At 26.4% G+C, this 19,973-nt stretch overlaps 3 protein-coding genes across 4 annotated transcripts; 2 read left to right on the top strand and 1 right to left on the bottom strand.

Moving 5' to 3' along the window:
* Nucleotides 1-193: 193 nt before the first annotated feature.
* On the top strand, nt 194-4,207 carry LOC132919291 (calcium uptake protein 1 homolog, mitochondrial). Of its 2 annotated transcripts, none has more exons than XM_060980730.1 (11): nt 194-367; nt 1,690-1,927; nt 2,062-2,203; nt 2,264-2,476; nt 2,598-2,712; nt 2,785-2,945; nt 3,004-3,120; nt 3,187-3,311; nt 3,641-3,768; nt 3,847-3,936; nt 4,004-4,207. In XM_060980730.1, the coding sequence occupies exons 2-11, from the start codon at nt 1,692-1,694 to the stop codon at nt 4,156-4,158; spliced, it is 1,482 nt and encodes a 493-aa protein (XP_060836713.1). In that variant the 5' UTR covers nt 194-367; nt 1,690-1,691; the 3' UTR covers nt 4,159-4,207. The 2 variants fall into 2 exon arrangements, with proteins under 2 accessions (XP_060836713.1, XP_060836712.1); XM_060980729.1 differs by having other exon boundaries at nt 195-395.
* Nucleotides 4,208-4,234: 27 nt separating this feature from the next.
* LOC132919294 (cyclin-dependent kinase 2-interacting protein-like) lies at nt 4,235-5,502 on the bottom strand. Its single transcript, XM_060980732.1, has 6 exons — nt 5,325-5,502; nt 5,166-5,255; nt 4,929-5,103; nt 4,726-4,795; nt 4,534-4,645; nt 4,235-4,467 (listed from the first exon to the last, which is right to left on the bottom strand). Exons 2-6 carry the CDS (start codon nt 5,230-5,232, stop codon nt 4,271-4,273), a joined length of 621 nt encoding a protein of 206 aa, XP_060836715.1. The 5' UTR covers nt 5,233-5,255; nt 5,325-5,502; the 3' UTR covers nt 4,235-4,270.
* A 321-nt stretch (nt 5,503-5,823) lies between these two features.
* Nucleotides 5,824-7,693, top strand: LOC132919293 (tRNA (guanine-N(7)-)-methyltransferase non-catalytic subunit wdr4). Its single transcript, XM_060980731.1, has one exon. It carries the CDS (start codon nt 6,057-6,059, stop codon nt 7,143-7,145), a length of 1,089 nt encoding a protein of 362 aa, XP_060836714.1. The 5' UTR covers nt 5,824-6,056; the 3' UTR covers nt 7,146-7,693.
* Nucleotides 7,694-19,973: the final 12,280 nt, after the last annotated feature.

The raw sequence follows: 19,973 nt of genomic DNA, 5'->3' as shown, positions 1-19,973 counted from the left end.
TGATTATACCGAACATGCGCAAAGAAGTGCGGCTCTGGCCAAGCCTTCGCCCTGCTGCTTCTTCGGCGGCGATTTTTAAAAATCGATAATCGCACACGAGAAAAAGAGAAAACAATCTGAAAAAGGTCACAAACGCTATCAGTTGCATTGCCTTACGTCAGCCGTGTTTTATCAGTGTAATTCTATATCTGCATTCTGCATTCGGCGCGGTTCGTAAATCGCAATTAATAAATTGTCCTCCGATTACACCAGTCAATTGTCATTATTATTTGTTAATTAATTGCCACTCGATCGAATTAAATTGAAGAACACAAAATCAAATGGACCGTGTGATTTTAGATGCTGTGATTCATCCAATCGGTTGAGTGTAAGACGCATTATTAAAATATAATCAGGTAATATGGAAGAGCACTACGTGATGACCACACTACCACAGAACACCTAAATTTTCTATGAGAATCTTTATTGGGTGACAATCTCATAATTCAATTATTTATCTAAGAATTGTCTTGTTTAAACCAAAATATTCTGTATATTCATCGATAGTATAATCTTTAGTCTTCATGGTACAGTGTGCTTTCATTACACCGTCTGAACAAATGACAAAATTCCTTCTCTATATATACCTGTTTATTAGTTTTGATTGATATTTGACATATTGGTTAATAAATTTACTTTATCCAACATAAGATTTTAAATAGAAGGCTCATATTAATATTTTAGAAAAAAAAATTGAATGATAACCTTTAGTTCTTGAATTCTGTTTAAAAGTATTTGTATCGTCTAGCATACTATATCAGAAATCTTATCAGCATTATTAAACTAATTAAATAATGTAAAGTATTATTATTATTATAATGTAGTATTATTTTAATCATCTTCAATAAAGAAAATAATTTTGGAATAATAACTTATTTATTTACCTATTTCATTCTTCAAATATTATTATGATGTTACACAATACTCAATAATTAATAATATCTTAAGCGAACAATATTATGAAAGTAATTCATTAAGTTGCTTATAGCATTATTAATATGTTATCTCAACACTTGAACCTAGATATTTCAGTTAGCTATCAGCACGTTCATGATCATAGCACAGAATAGATTAATTTTAATCTATTCTATGATCATAGTATTCAGAAAATTCAATTATCTTATCAAACAATAATTTAAACAATTTTTTTTTCAGAAAACAATATGCAATTTCAATATTATTTTCATATATTCCATATTTCCATAGTAAAATTTAAAACTCCTTTACAATCATATACTTTAATTATTACTAAATATTAATAAATAAAAAAAACAAAACTAAATTATAGATATAGACAATGGTGTATATAGGGGGGTTGGGGTTCAAACCCATCCCTTGAAATGTATGGTTGGTATGGGCATTGATTTTGATTATATAATTAATTGGAATTTAAGAAAGGAAATGTGTGTGTGTTTTTAGGTCATAAATACTTTTAGGGCGTTTAAATCTGAGCCCTACTTATAAATACAGTTTATAAATTCATAATTTATATTTTTAAATCACCTAAATAGGATACACAAGAACTTTTAAAATAAAATACTAATCTAATGTTTATCCTATATTAAATCAAAGAAAGTAGATTTCATTACTAAAAAATATCTTTTTAAAATTAGCTAAAAAATGTACTTAATAAAATATACTTCATTTCAGATATGTGGCTTACAAAAATACGTCCAATTTTGGGTTACGGGTTACATTCAAGACAAATCTTATTAAAAAACCATGGAAAATTTAACACATTAACTGTATTTCCGGTTGAAAAATTTGATCATCGTCGTACTTATAAGAATTTTGGTCATAAGAGAGATCCTCCAGAACATCCTTTAAAACAATTTTACATTTTTGCGTTCATAAGCTTTATAGTTTATAATTTTATCAATTGGGAGAAGTAAGTAAATTTATAATTGCTCATTCATAGTGTTTGAATTATTTTAATATAAAATTTGCAATATTCATCATAAAAATAAGCTGTCCACATTCTAATATATATTATTATCTACATGGTCAAATATTTATTTTTAGAGTTTCTGAGGTAGTATTTCCTCCTGTGGATGCTGACAGCAATATCGATACTACTGAAAATCCAGTACAAGAAATTCTAGAAGAAACTGTTGACAAAAAAAAAAAAAAACCTAAGCAAAAAGTTGGATTTCGTGATCGAAAGGTATAGTGGGTTTCAATGATATAATCAATTAATAACAATAAACAATTTACTTTATTTCAGATAATAGAATATGAGAACAGGATACGTCATTTTTCAACGCCAGATAAGGTTTTTAGATATTTTGCTACTTTACAAGTAACACATATGCATTCTAATGGACAAGAAACGCATGAAGTATTTATGACACCAGATGACTTCCTCCGGTCTATGACACCAGGCATCAAACAGCCGGATGGACTTGGTCTTGATCAATATAAAAAATATGACCCAAAAGTACAATATTTTATAGTTACTTTAATTTTTAGTATAGATAATTAAATATTTTAATGACCTTTAATCGTTAACAATAATACATATTGTGATATATAAATACAATATATATTTGAATTTCTAGAATACACACATGAAATTAGAATTGGCATTAAATGAAGATAGTATATTTTATAAACTTGGAAGTTCTGGTTTGATAACTTTTTCAGACTACATATTTTTACTAACTGTATTGTCAAGTATGTAGTACAACTATTCTATGTATACATTTTATTAATTTATTTTAACTTTTATTTAAAATTTAATTTTAGCATCAAAAAGACATTTTGAAATTGCATTCAGAATGTTTGATTTAAATGGTGATGGTGATGTAGACTGTGAAGAATTTGAAAAGGTTGCTACCTTAATCCGACATCAGACGAGTATTGGAAGTCGTCATAGAGATCATGCTAATACTGGAAATACGTTTAAGGTATATAGCTTATAAAATTATTATTTTTTTCAAATATTTTATTTGAATATAAATTTAGGGGGTCAATTCAGCATTAACAACATATTTTTTTGGTGAAAATCTTGATGAAAAACTGACTATAGAGAAATTCCTCGATTTTCAACAACAACTACAGACAGAAATTTTAGGTTTAGAGGTAATTTATAATTTTAAACATAACATTATGAAATTAACAGGCTTGATATTGAACAATTCAATTTAGTTTCAACGAAAAGGCCCTAGTGAAGACGGTACTATAACAGAAGTTGAATTTACTGACCTACTTTTAGCCTATGCAGGATATGCACCAAAAAAGAAAGCACGCATAATTAAACGAGTGAAAAAAGTGTAAGTATTTGTAAAGTAAATACAAATACTCATAAACTACCTGAAGTAATTATTTTTTACCATATCAGAAAATAGTTATTTATTCATTAAAAATAAATAAATTATCCTTATGATGTTAATATATTGCGGGCTGTGGCAAACACAATCATTGAGATATTTGTATTGTAAATTGTAATCAAAACCAGAAAACTGAAATTATTTTTATTAATCCTTTTAATCCCAAATTCTATTAAAATGACTAAATAATAGATTTATTGTTTTAAAAAAAAAAAAATGTATGAAGCATATTAAATATTATAATTTTTATGTTAAAATTGTTTTAATTTCAGATTCAAAGAAAACACTCAAGGCATTAGTGAAGAAGATTACTTACATTTTTTTCACTTTTTGAATAATATTAATGATGTAGATACAGCTCTTACATTTTATCATATTGCTGGAGCATCAATTGATCAAGGTTTATTTCACTTTTTATAATAAATGATTAATAATTAGTGTAGAAATATTAATTATTTATTTTGTTTTTTTTTTTTAGCCACTTTAAAACATGTAGCAAAAACTGTAGCTCACGTTGACTTAAATGACCATTTAATCAATGTAATTTTCACAATATTTGATGAAAACCGTGAGTTACTACATTGATGGTATTCTTAAAAACTACTATGTTAATAACTTTTTTTTTTAATTTCAAGTTGATGGACAATTAAGCAATCGAGAATTTGTTGCTGTTATGAAAAACCGTTTATTGAGAGGTCTGGAAAAACCAAAAGATACTGGTTTTGTGAAGTTCATTCAATCTGTTGGCAAATGTGCTCAAGAGAGTACTCCTAGTGTTTTTGACTTGTAAAATCTTTTGTATTATTAATTAAGTTAGAATATAGTTTTATTAATATAAATTTATAAATTTTTATAATTCTTAACCATTTTACCATTTTAGCTTAATTTATTGTTAAATTAACTCATACATGTCTAGTCTCTTTAATCATACAATGTAATTCTTTTTCAATGGAATGATCTAAATATGGCTGATATGTCCAACAAGAAAGATAAAATAACAGAATATCAGGATCCATGCTATCTGCTATTCTCAATAGAAGACTTTGATGAAGTTTTTGTTCTTTTTGATAAGCTCTTAGTATTTTTTCAGTTATTTTGCCTGTAGAAAAAAATATTAATGTAAATTAGGTATATATAATAAATATTTTGTTCTTTTTAACCATACAAAAATGTTCTGTTGTCCATGATATGAAAAGAGGAGTCGAATTGCCTTTTTCTAAAGCTGATATGGCTGTAAGATTCTTAAGTTTAATTTTGAGCCCTTCAACAATGTCAAACTGCAAATACATAAGTAGAAAACGTTAAACATCAAAATTTTAATTTGATTTTATTCTTGTAGATTTTATTTTTTATTTACCATTAGCTCACATAATTTTTTTAGTTCCTTCACTAAACAACCAAGCTGATCTGGAAATTGTATACCTAACCTATGCAATTTGTAAATAAAATAGAAGTATACTGAACATAAAACCCAAAATTATAGTTTGTACTTTATACGTTGTTTGTTAGTTCTAAAATTGTAATAAATTACATAATACTCTATATAAAAATAATGCTTACTTTTCCATTCTTAAATTGAATATATTTGATATCACAACACACCCTCTGTCTTGATGAACTTTCCATTGCTGCATACGATTAAAAATATCTGCAGCGGTATCTTTCAATATACGGCGGTTGCCAGTAAGATTACCGCTGTGTCCTTGAGCAGGCCGACCAGCATAAACATCCACTTCTGTAACACATTCTCAGACATAATAAAATAGAATAGAACAGAGCAAGTTACACTGCTATTACCTCGAGCCGGCGAGGACTTTCCGACATTTGAAGTATTTAATCCTTTGGGCCTCGGCGAATCTGACATTATGTCATTATGTTATGATGAGCCTACATACAAATTAAAATTTTTAAACTAAGAAATTAACCCCATTCAGTTTGTAGTAGCCTGATTCCTACCAGCTATTGGTCAATGGTCATTCACTTTTTAATGGTACTTTTACACGAAAATTAACGACTTCAATAATTATAGTTTTGTATGATACATCAGATATTCGCATAAGTATTGAGTTTATAACAGTTATAATATAATGAAATATTATATTATAGTCAAAATCTGTTTATCTTGTTTAAGGTCTTATCTATATCCGTGATACAAACTAGCGCACGTGTGCATAGATAACACGAATAGAGATTAAAAATCAACTATTTCCATAAAGATATTATCGATAGTACCTATTGTTCTAAATTTTAATAAATATATTATCTTGGAAAACCAAAGCAATTATTATAAATGTTTTGATATTAATATTTATTACCCGAAGTTATTAAAAGTGCATTTTTAATTTTTATCAAGCAACTTGACCACGAATTATTATATAATATATATATATTGAATATCGATATTTAATAAACGATTAAAAAAATTATTGTTTTCTTGGTTATGTATTTAATTTTTATCAAATACTTTAAACGTTTAAACTTTAATACTGTATAGTTTACATAGTGTTTATATAATATACTGTTCATGCTTAACTAGTATTTGTTATTTAGTTCTGAGTAATTATTAAAAATAAGTTTACCTACTTGATATATTTTCTAGGTAAGAATTGTAACCTGTGTATTTATAGTGATTGAATAATACTTAATCGTGCGTATTGAAATATTTGACCTAACTCATAAAATATCAAAATGACGTTTTGCATGGCTGTTAGTGAAACAACTGTTGTAGTGTCTTCAATAGATGTTGATAAATGTTTTGTGTATTCATTAGACAGTGGAAATGTTAAAAATCTCACCGAAAGTTTGGGTGAAGCGTATAAAAACATTCCAATCAACAACCACGACTTGCAAAAAGCATGTGCGGCATTTTCAGCTGATGGCACACTATTTGCTTACAACCCGAACAAAGGTAAACTTCTAAGCATCTGGAACACCGCAAACTGGACATTAGTTGAAAACAAAACACTAGCAAAGCATGCAACAAACATAGTTTTTACTCCAAAAACTAATGTAATTATTGTCGGTGATAAAAAAGGTGATGTTTATGCATTTGAAGAACTCCCTGTCCGTATCCTGGGTCATTCGTCTATGATCCTTGATATTTGTATAAGTGATAATGAAAAGTATATAGTTACATGTGACAATGATGAAAAAGTACGAGTTTCACATTATCCAAATGGTAAAAACATTGTGTATTACATGATGGGACATGAAGCATATGTTAGTGGAATTTGTTTATTGAATAATTTTATTCTATCTGGCTCTGGTGACAGTACTCTACGTCTGTGGGACTTCAATAAAGGCAATCTGCTTGATAAACTAACTCTTCATACTCCAATTCAAAGCGTTATTGAAATTAAAGACTTAGCCGCTATTCAATTATATAATTCTAAAGATGTACATATCATTAAAACAGAGAAAAAAGATAACAAATGGAATATTAAAAATATAAAAACTATTCAATTTGAAAGCAATGTTTTGGATTTAGCAGCATATGGTAATCAACTGTGGATTTTAACAGGTAACTCTGTTTATAAGTACACTATTGATGCTAGTAATGAAATCATTTTAAAAATCGAGGATGCTGATATGACACATATATTTGAAACGTTAAGTAATTTAGTTAAATCCTTTGTATGCTTGGAAAAAACTGATTTGATGAATTTTCTTTATAATAAAATGATTGATAGACAAAAGAGAACTGAACAATATAAACAAAAGAGTAATACTCCAGTATTACACCAAACAAAAAGACTTAGAACTGAAGTTAATTTATGATATTTAATTGAAATGTTTTTTTATATTGTAAGGCTGTTAATAGTTTTTATATTTATTCTAGTTAAGTAATTAAATTAATATGATACTGATAATTTATGGTTATAAATATTTAATATAGTCTTTAAATTGTATAGGTAAACCATAAGTGTAACATTAACATTTTTAATAAACAATTTTATTTTTAGAATAATATTTGTTACTTACTAATGAGAAATTATGATTTTACACCATTACCATACATATGGCCTACACATTAATTAAACTGTTAGACTTCAGTGTTCTAGAAAACATGATTTATTATTTATGATTTTTATATGTTTTGCTGCTGACTGCTGAGAACTCTTATTTATTCTGTTACATTCATACGGTTTGTCGTTATGTGCAATGTCGTACCATTACTTACACAATGTACATCCAATGAGAATTATCAGTTGAAAACCAATAATAATAATAAATATATATTTTGTACCTTCCTGTATTAATATTAGTAAACATACCATAAAATGCATTAAAAATAATACAATAAATTGGTAAAAACGTTTTATTTATTTATTTTTACCACTTATTTATTTTATGCTCCTTGATTATGTATTTAACATTTTAATTTTTTTAGTAAAAAGTTAAAACATCAAGTCATTTTTTTTTTATTCGACTCCCCACTTGTATAATGAAAAAAGTCTTAAATAAATCATTTATAAAATTAATTGACAAATCTCAATATATTATACCAAGTTTAAAACTTGAAAATATAGTTGTTATATTATATAAAACAATAAAACTAGTCAAGAATTAAAATATTATAATTTAAAATGCTTAAAAGGAATAATTTGGAAACCATTTCTTGTCCTAAAGTATACTTTACACAACTGCAAATTTTATTGTGAACAACAAAATAATGGACGTAAACAAAAATATTATAATTTTTGTAAAATGTTCATAATCATAAGGATTATACTCAGATATATTTTTGGTTTAAACCCTTACCCTCTCATAGGTACAGTCTTATTTATCATAATTTGTAAATAGTTTACTTACTTGACTTTATTACATTTTAATTTCAATGCATTTTTTTTTGGTATATTGCTGCAGCATGTTATTTTTTCCTATAATACTTGATTGACATTTGAACATAATATTAACAATTTTTTTATATTTATCAAAACAATCCTTTTGAATGTAACTGTTTTTTTATCACTTTATAGTCCAATTTAGAAACAGTAATGTACTATATTGTTATTTTATTGGTACATGATTAATTGTTATTTATCTTATTTACTGTTATGATTAACAAATAACTGAAATAACTGATTTGTAAAATTAAGGTACTGATAAACTGCAGTTATATACAGAAAAACAGGAAATATTCAAAATGCTAAACTTCAAAACTCAATATTTTTATTTTTTTTTACTGGTCTTTAATAGGAAAACTTAAAATTCCTTGGTAATAACACTAAGTTTAGCTTATAAATTGTGAGCTATCAATGTTATCTCTTATTTTACTACATACCTACTTATGTACTATATTCATACTTTATTTTTTAAAAATTGTATTTCTATTGCATGTCTTAATATATTTATGCCGGGTGCATAAAACCTTTCTTTAAATTGATGTAATAAACGGTTTTATAAAACCATTAATATTTTTATTAGCATGATGATACAAGGTTTATATTAAAGCACAAAATACTATAGTTTAAATCTAATCTATTCTGTAGTTGAAGTTTGAGTGTATGACAAGAAAATTGATTGCAAATTTTCAGTCTGTTTTAAATTTTTTTAATTTGAATTGGTAAAAGCACAGTGGCAATGTAAAAATATTGAAAAAATGAAAACAATAAGTTTTTTGACTGACTCAAATTTAACAAAATAACAAGTTATTAGTTAAATAAACTGGTAACCAATGGTTTAATAATTCAATAACGCTTTTGAACGTTCATGCAACCCGGCATTATTCCATTATTCTATAGGCTATTAATTTTATATTATTTAAATAATTTATAAATTGGAATAATTCCAGTTTAGCAACTAATTGATTTTTAAAATTTTTTTTTTCAAAATGTGTGGTTTTTAACGCTTAATAGATAGGTAAAATCAAAATTTACCTAACATACTTACTTTTGAAGTTTTTGCACGTAAACATTGAAAAACACCATTTTTAAAATTCATAATAAATCTTTTCTTAAATCAGCTGAAAATCAGTTTTTTTGGTACTCGTCTAATATGCTATTTACCGCTACTTGTGTGGTGTAGTATGCTACCTACCGTAAAATAATACCTACTAAAAAAAAAAAATAATAATAATTTATTAATTTATTGTTGTAAAGTACTTTATAATGTTTTTTTCGGTAGTTACCAAAATAAGCATCATTAATAATGATTAATGACCCATAATATTATATTTAATTATAAAATCGGTAAGTAGAAGATTAAGTACTCAATTTAGTTTGAACAGTGAGCGTACGTGGCAGTTAGCTTGTGAGTTACCTGGCCGAATTTTGAATTTTGATTTTTACATTTTTATTGAACCTGTTACCTACTTGAGGTGGTTATGCATAGCAAGTCGAGGGATATTTTCGATTTGCGGAGCGACGGCGCCGAGCGTAGCGATGAGTGCCGCAACACACGAATAAGCATTGCACATACAACTTCTTTCTCTCTAAGCCAGATAGCACAACTCTGACTTTACTAAAAACTTTTTCATTTAAAACTGTACGTTAAAAAAATATGTATATTAAAAAAACTGATTTTCAGCTAATTTAAGAGAAGATTTACTATGAATTTTGAAAATGGTGTTTGTCAATGTTTACGTGCAAGAACTTCAAAAGTAAATATGTTAGGTAAGTTTTGATCTCACCAATTTATTAGCGTTAAAAACCACACATTAAAAAAAAAAAAAAATTTTAAAAATCGATATGTTGCTAAACTAGAACCGTTCCATTATATTTAATGAATACCTCTATCATATTTAATTATGGAATTTTAGACAATTTATGCAATTTTAATAATTTTATCTATTTATTAATATTTCTTGCCTAGTTTAATTGTCCCTTCGATATTTTATGATATGTGCTGTCTTGTATAAATAGTAAGTAAATACTAATTAGTAAAAATATCATGATAATTCAATATTTTTATTTTATACAATAAAACGTTTCTAATTTGCGCTATTTATAATTTATATGTATGAACGATAAATATATACATGTTTGATGTTTTGTCTTATTAACTGTGATAAATAAAATGTATATATTAATATTATAATAGCAAATTAGTAAATGGAGTAGGTAGTAACTTAGAGATTATAGTAGCTTAATGGTATTCATTAAACGTAATTTAGGTTAGAACGCCCTCGTCTTAAACGGCGTTGGAATGGTGGTCTTATGTTAAAATGGTAGGTAGTGCATTAAACTTGTTGTCTTGTTGACTTATGAATGTAGGTACTTGAAGAAACTTTTAAGCCACATTTTAATGGGATCTCAGAGTTTTTAAATTTCAAAATCCATATAGATAGTGGATATTTAGGTTTATTACGAACCATAGAGCATTAATTGTTATTATTATTAAGTTTATTTCGAAATATTTTGTAAAAAAGGTTTGTGCGTTTAATATTTATGCTCATTTGACATAAATAGTACAGACCTATGTAAGCAGTGGGCGCTGTAAGTTGTAACTTATAAATAATTAAAATACATAATACATTTTTTCCGTAGTATAGATTCCCTTATCCCTTCTCATTATAATTATTAATTTATAAGGAACAGTATCGCTAGGCATTGATGATAACTGATAAGACTGTTGCGTTTCATACGATCAGTGCAGCTACCAAGTCAATCCTTTGTCCAACGTTACGCCAAAATACTTGATGGTTGGTTTCCAAAGCAGCATTGCCTGGTATTATGGTACCTACTAGGTACATTGTTGACCGTAGGTGAAGTATGGTTACTACGTACCTATATGTTATATAACATATATAGACTAAATAAAACGCTTATATTTGTTGTGGCCTGTGGGACTTATTGATGTTTTCCAATAATTGCTTAAAGAAGATAAAATATTTATATAAAAATGTAGGTAAAGCTAATTATGGATTTTTGAAGAAATCAAGAACATCAGCTGTTACGAGTTCAAAAATATAAAATAAATCATTTATTTTAACAGAAGAATGTTTGTTTGAAAGAAATGATGAGCTTATTATAATGCCATATATTTTGTCAAAAGCTTTAGTTTTATCAATAAATATGTCACCCGTAGGCCGTGTGATAGTGTTTTTTAAGCCGTTACCTACTTATATATATATATATACGGTTACACGAAGTTGTTGAATTGTAGAATGGTGTTAAATCTAAATTGAAATTTTAAAATTATTCCAGTAAAGTCTGAATAATTTAACAGTCTTATAACAATTAATTTATAAGATTTTGGGATATAATAAATTTAAAAAATATAACGTCATTTCGTTTGAGTGATATAATTAAGAAAGATGATTGCAATTGAATGTTTTCGTTTATGGATCCATGTGTGTTACGCGTATTATATCTAAGCATTATGCACATGCATAATTGTGATGTGTACACAATACCTATATTTAATAATACCTATAGTTAATAATACTTATTATTAGTTATTAATTTTATTATTATATTTTGCTGTATACGACAGCGAGGCGATGCATTTAAGCATGTACTTCGTTGGAAAAAACAGGTGAATGGCCCCTATTTTGGTGATGGAAAGAGAAAGGAAAAAGGGTTTTCCACGGTACTGGGCACACAAGTGCACGCCAATAATGGACGCTAGCATGTATTTAATATATATATACGTGTAAAACGTCCTTTTCGAGTGGGGAGGACTAACTTTTTTTATTACAAAAATGGAGAGGGTGCCCTTTGATGTGATGTGATGCTGCACAGTATAAAAGGCCGTGGCTCTCTCCGTTATATATTGAAGTTAATAGATTACACGCCACCGACCCCGCGACGATGTTTAAAAGTCGTAATAAAAATTCTTCGAGTAGGGCGGCCGCCGTTCGTGACGCCGCCACCCTATCTTCAATAACGTCGCCGCGTGACCCTCTTATTCTCATCATTCGCGACTATATAATATGTATTATACACGTTTTATACTACTCTTTGTGCACACTGTGCACAGCCACCGCGTTTTACGCAACGTAACCGTATTTATTTGAAATATTTATTGTTTTTACATATAGCTAAACCGCGTAACTCACAATAATAATATTATTATTGTAAATAAGACTAAATAATAGGTATTTAATATGTATGCCTATATTCCTTTAAATAATTACTAAAAATAAACCCGTATCCAATAGTATTCGAATATACAGGTATGATTTGATGTTTTTGTTCGATTTATTAAATAGTAACATAGATTCCTCCGAGTTACTTTCCTATGATTGGGATTCATAATATCATAATATCATAATAACTATTATAGTTCCACATCATTTTTTTTCCAGAGTTTTTGTTTTAGCTAACAATAATATTATTCACATTGATTTCTTTTTTATTTCGTGTCATGTTGCAAAATGTTTATGTAGCATCAAGTTCTGCTACTGCTATCAATTCTTTGTAATATTATATAATCCTAGTGTCACATCTATTATTTTTAATTATATTTCTATAATAATGTATGTTAGTTGTTATGTATATTTGATGTATATATATATGTAATGTACAATTGTTACTGTTTAAATTTTAACTGTCATGAAATTATTATCACTTAGGTACTGTACTATTTTTCTAAAGGGGTTTTTTTTACCCGTTTATAAATAAAATAAATAAATATAGATGAGGTACTTTAGATTATATGATATTCTCGTATTCGGAAATAGATGTATCATATTATATTAATATATTATAATAATATAATAATATAGACGTACAATATTCATATAATATTTATATACATATACTACTATATATCATTTATTAATATATTATTATCATATACTATTTATATATTATATATCATATATGTGCAATATATATTACATAATGAAGGTGAAGTAAATAATAATAAACAACAAGATAACTTATTATAATTTATAAGTTTTATTTTGACTTTACTTTCGAGTGCTAATTTTTTTTAACATAAAAACACTTAGTTTTCTTTTAATGGCGTAAACTTTAATTAGTTTCCACCCAATTATCCTCTACCAATTGAATTATTGCTTTTAAAAGTTATAAGAAAATTTTCTGAAGTTCAAATACACATTAATCAGCACTATTATATATATCGTTGTATATATATATTATTTATGTAGAGTTTAGAATTTATAAATAAATTATTAAATCTATCGAACATGATTAATAGCTATATAGTGAGTAGTGACTTGAGTAATTATATACCCAATTATGTAAATCTTTTAATAAACAAATACTTATGATATTAGATATAATATATTTTGGTTTGCAATAAAAACAAAATTAATATTACAATCATATACGTTTTTTATCGTTTATTTAAAATGTACCCAATTATTATATTAAATAATTATAAAAAAAAAAAATTACTGCCAATAATATAATTTGAAAAATAGTGCATATTAAATACATTATTATTCAGGTATTCATAATTATCTATAGATATTGTATTACTGTATCATTTAACTAATAATTTTAGTATTATTAGTAATATTTTTTGTTTGAATGCATACATCATATATGACTATATCTTCATACTTATGATCGTTATGACTACATCTTCATACATAATATGATCGTTCGACTATTAAATAATAAAATGGTTAATAAAAATAATAATAAAAAAAATACTTAAAAGTATATTATCTATAATTAGTTGTGTCAATATAATATGACGGCGTGTATCTACATTTGTGTACAAAAGTATAAAGTAATATAGGTACAAGCTATATATTCTATATTTATAGGCACTATCCAGTATTCTCATTAATAAATTAATTTTTAAAATCTTTGTAATAAAAAACATTAATTATACGTAGTTCTATTTGTTTTTATTATGATTTTAGTTAATTTTTATATAAATAAAAATAATTTAATAAATCTGATTTATTTACCTACTTATGTTAAGAACCTTTTTTATATTGAGATATCTTTAGAATTTTAGAAAGTTTACTTTCAATATAATATACCATATAGTATCAAATACAATATTTAGATATAAACATCTTGTATAGGTATATTTTTATAATTTTGCCTACCTAATAAGCAGGGCCCGGATTTTATAGCACTAAAAATAAATGAAATATGCGCTATAATATGACCTAAAAAAATCATTAATAAGCGCTATAATATGCCCTAAAAACATGAAAAATAGCAAAAATAAAAATGTATTCTGTTTATAATTAAAAAAAATTTATACTTATAAATTATAATAATTACTGTTTGATAGTCCAGACTATTTAAAAATAGACTTTAATATGAACGAAAATATGGGTATTTTTCATATGTATTAAAAAAAAAAATAATAATTAAAATAGATAACAACATTTTGATAATTTCATATCATATAATATAAACTTAATTTATGAAAATACAAAATAAAACTTTATATTATGCAAATTAGCAAGCAATAGCATTATAAAAATTCATATTTTGAGTCCCTGGTGCATAAAACAAATTTATAGTTTACTCTACTATTTTTATCTGTATCCTATAATAATTAGCAAATGCTATAAAATCCAAGCCCTGCCAATAAGTAATAATCATTATTCATTACCAACATTTTTCAACTTTCAAGACATACAAAATACGAGTAAACATTTATAAGTTCTAACTAAATAATGATATATTAGAAATAATTATTTTATTTTTATTACACTAATGAATAATTTCACCTACAATCAGTCATCATCAGTTATGACTTATGAATTAATAAAATGTTGACAATACAGTGCCGTTAAAATGGACAATTTCTTATTTTAAGAATAAAAAAAGTAGTTAGTGACGTTAGTGTACCTAATAGTGTACATAATATAACATATAAGTATAATATCAATTAAAACTAATTTTTTTCAATAATAGTGTTATTGTTTTACAAAAATTGACTTATTTATGGATATATACGTGTAACGTGTAAATGATTTCACTAAATTAACCACTAATGTTCAATGCATAAAAAATATTCATGTAATAACTTCGTATGTATGCAAATTGTTTTTGTGCAATATGTTATTATTTATTTACGGTGTAGGGACAAAAAACAAGTTAAACGATGTACCACGTGCATCTGATATTGACACGTGTTTCTTTCCACTCTTATTTGCTTATTGAATTGACAAATCGTTATTATTTTTACATGTGCTTTTAAAAAAAAATGAACAATGATGCAAAGCAATGTGTTAAATTGGCATTAATAATTGTCATTATGCGTATCCGTTACTCACATATTATTTTTATATCGGTGATTTTTTTCATCTTTTATCGTCTGTAGACGAACCGGCGGCGGTGTGTTGTTTATAAGGGTCCGGGATTTTTGTCGACTTAATATGGCGATGATGGCTAAACGGCGATTTTACCAGCATTTTGTCTATGGTAGTCATATCTACTCCCATTGATAATGGTTCCAGATTTAAATTATTTCCACGAATAATTTTATTTAAATGCATGATTAATATCGACTAAATCCGAATTAAAGGTAATTTGATGATGATGATGATGAATGGTATTTTTTGGTTATAATTAGGGTTCTAAATTTGAAATATTTCACTTGAAATGTTTTAATTGAAATATTGAAAAATACTTTTTCTTTTTTTAAATGTGTTCGGTTATAGTTGATTAGAAATAATATATTAATTATATACAGAAAATATTGATAGTAAATATGCATTATACATTTTTGATATTTATCACTTGTATTATTAATTGGATATCCTTATTGGTTATAATTATTATTTATTATGCATATTTTCTTTGTTTCACACAATAAACCAACTTTTGAAAATTTTCACTTGCAAGTTGACGTGATTATAAACGTTAAGATATAATAATTTATAATTTATTTTTCATTGCAATGAAATATTTCAAGAAAATAAATTTCATGACATTTTAAAACCCTAGTTATAATAATCTGGCGAAAATCTCAATTTCGTTATCGTAGTACTCCAAACTGTACTGTGAGCTAGTATTTATTTGAAGTTCAAATTTTATACATTCCAGCTCTTTCAGTTTCAATTAAAAATAAGTGAACTTAATAATTAAAAAAAAAAATAAGATGGATAAATTATTAACTAATAAAGATTTTGTGGTAGGTACTTCATATTATTTTGGAAATAAAAATGTTAACACAATTATGAAGAAAATTTCACAACGTTTGACATATTTATACGTAGTATGGAACTCCTCCGCTCAAAAAAATGTGATATCACTATACTGTTATACGAATAACATTACTCATTAGTGTTCTTGTACATTGAATTGTTGCACCGACATAAAACTTTAGACCTGAAATATAATGTTTCGTACACGAACAACTATTTTTTTTATCACTAAAATATTGTAGATGTTACAATTTTATTTACACGGGTACATGATTCAAAAAATACATGTCTTACAAATTTCTGTACATTTTTTGTGATTTTATTGAAGGTCGTTCATGTTGCCCCGTTCTCTATAAGCTATACAGTACTACTCCAGCCTGCACACAATACACAAAAAATTATATGCAATAACTTATGTATAAAAAAAAATAGTTTCAATTTGATTATTTTGTAAATGATTTTAAAAATATATTAATAGAAATACAGAATAATAACAAATAGTCAATAGGTATTTATCCTGTATATATCTACTTTATATACAATAATATAATATGGTTAGGTTTGGTTATTTCCTTGATGTTTAATGAAAACCGTTAGAATAAAATAATAAAATCGATGTGGTAATTTAGCAACAATTGAAATAATTTCAGAATTACCTATATAGTGAAAAAAAATATTATTATTATTATTATGATTATGTATAATATAATAAAATTAATATCTCTATTATTAAATTATATAATTATAAAACATGTTTATCTATTTATTTTTATTTTTTTAATAAACGTATTCGTTTTAATAAAACGAATGGAATTTCTTCTTTGGCCTTAGATATTATGAATCCTTTAATCCGGTCCACGCAGATAACGACGTACGATTTGTTATTAAAAAACAAATAAACCATCGAAATCGTGTCTATTGAAATACTATAGTAACGAATGTAGTGTAATAATTAAACGCAATACTGAGTACCGTGTCACTTTTTATTATTTTTATTTTTTTTAATAATAATAATTCAAATTATAAAAAGGGGACGAGCGAATTGCTGCGGCGCGTTTGACAAACGATGCGCGTGCGACAAATAGCCGTGGCCCGGATCAAGTGGAAACACATTATCGTATACATACAATACATAGCTGTCCGAGAGCAGCTGTTTTTCCGCACCCCATTTTCATATCACACTACCCGCCCGAATAAATGAATTGTTCGTGAAAACGGCGGCATCAATGACGACTGTACGTCGAGTTTTTGTGGTTTGATTATTATTACCTACCCCACGTCAATCCACACTCGAACTTTGGAGTACCAATATAATATTATTAGTATTGCCATTATAATACATAGGAACGTTGTATAATTTTATCTAACCGAACTACCGTATTCCAGCGCATATATTTTCTAAATTTAAATATATTTATGAGTACACGGCATAGTTATGTAGAAGATATACCTATAATAGTAAATAGCTAAAAGTAAAAACTTTTTGCGAGACATTTTTTTTACACCATTAGTTTTATCGAAAATTCAAAATTTGTGTACTAGAGAGGTTTATCAGCGATCCCTCACTACCCATTCATGTTGGATTTTTAATTATTCAACTTTATCTGCGTGTTTATTTATTTAGTACTTACTACTTACAAAACTAATATGAATTTATAAGATCATAATTTTCTTTAAGACGAAAAATAATATTTTGTATGATATATAAACACATCATGTTTAACATTGTATTATTTATTTCTTCTCTCACGATTTTATTCGTTTCGCCTCGCTTGTTCGGGGTTTACTGTAAACTATATAATATAAATATGTACGTAAAACAAAGAAGAATTTTAATTAAGACGGGTGCACCAAGACTTACACGGAATCTTGCTCTGTCGGCTGCGAGAGAAAGCTGCACAAAGAACGGTTGATATGCACAATCAACGACCGCAAATGCGCCTTTCAAGATTCCTCTTAATTACACAACTTGAAAATGTATACATTTCACCGTAACCGCAAACTATAAGTTCCCCGACCAGGACATGTATATTATATTGTACGATACACATTTTAAATATTAATACAATTTAGATAATATAGAGCCACTATACTTATAGCAACATTCAAGTATTTATTCTTTATTATCTTATTTAAGGATTTATTCCGCATACCTACTCTTTTTTGTATTGCATCCTCAAAACGGGACGCAATTAACCGTACAAATGCATTAAGTGGATTCAATACCGACTTTTTCTGTCTCTATTTAATACACGTGGGGCATGGAAATTTAGTTGTGTTAATTTCCAAATATACTGTTTGATCAAGTGAAATGATAATAAAATTGAAAACAGATTTGAATTTGTCATGATGAAGTCTACTTGATATTGACTTCCCCATATTTTTTATTTTATCACCTTAAATCCAAAAAAAGTTATATCAAAAAAGTAGAAATTAAAAATTGTCATATTTCAAATTTAGGAGAAATTATAAGTAAAAAAAAGTATTCATATTTTTATCGCTTCACTGCATCAATCGGTATGTTGTTCAAAAAATCCATCTAAATTTCTATGCTTCGTGTGTGTTAAACAAAGACAAAAGCAGTCGGTAATCGGTATCAAATTCCCTTAAGTAAATAATGGTTTGGAATAAGGAATTCATAATAGATAGTGTCATTAAAAATAATAAAAAGTAATGACGAGAAAACATGAAAAATAAATATATTTATTTCGAAAAATATTGTTTTTAAAAACAGTTATAGTTTTTGAAATAATGAGTATCTTACATTAAATTGACCATCTAGTATATTGAGTATGGTTATAATATACGTACATTACGTACAATATTTTTATAAAATAGTAATATCACTAATATCTCGAACAAATAACAAAACATATGTCATACATCATACAGACTGTATGATACAGTATATGTCAGTAGTTGTGCATGTCAATAACTATTAGGTGTAATGTAATAAAGCCACCGTCATATGGGAGTTTATATACATCAAGACTTTAAATATATTATAATATCACTAAGAACCCCATCTATTAATATTTAATTATAAGTCAGTCGATTTATCTCTCTCATTATTTCGTTTGACAGAATTTTATCATACTTCTGTATACGTAGGTAATAATATTATTTAGTTTTAAATTTCGCATGATGGATGAAATACAAAGAAAATTCCAATGTATTTTGATAGGTGATATTTATTTTCCCAAGAGATAACATCTCAATGGAATGGATATATTTTGTTTGAAGATATTTTGACTTGCAGTCACCAGAAGTGGGGTTAGCCTAAATATTATATATATATATATATTTATTAATTACACAATATATTTGTTTAATTGTATTTATAAATGTTCGTAGCCAATACTATTGGATTATTTTTTTGGGGAGGGGAGTGGTAAGAACTTTTTTTTCTAAAAATAAAATCACATAATAAACAGCTACTAATATTCAAGTATACTTCTAATAAGTTTATCATGGTAAAATTCACTATACCTATTAATATAATAAAAGGAATCACACGGCGAATAGCGCGTTGCTATAATTGAGATTTCGGCAGAGCCAACGGCGTGATTTAT

Source organism: Rhopalosiphum padi, chromosome 2 (assembly GCF_020882245.1).
Source record: "Rhopalosiphum padi isolate XX-2018 chromosome 2, ASM2088224v1, whole genome shotgun sequence".
NCBI lineage: Eukaryota > Metazoa > Arthropoda > Insecta > Hemiptera > Aphididae > Rhopalosiphum > Rhopalosiphum padi.
The sequence above is the reverse complement of the archived record's forward strand: the minus strand, read 5'-3'. Positions and strand labels throughout refer to the sequence as shown.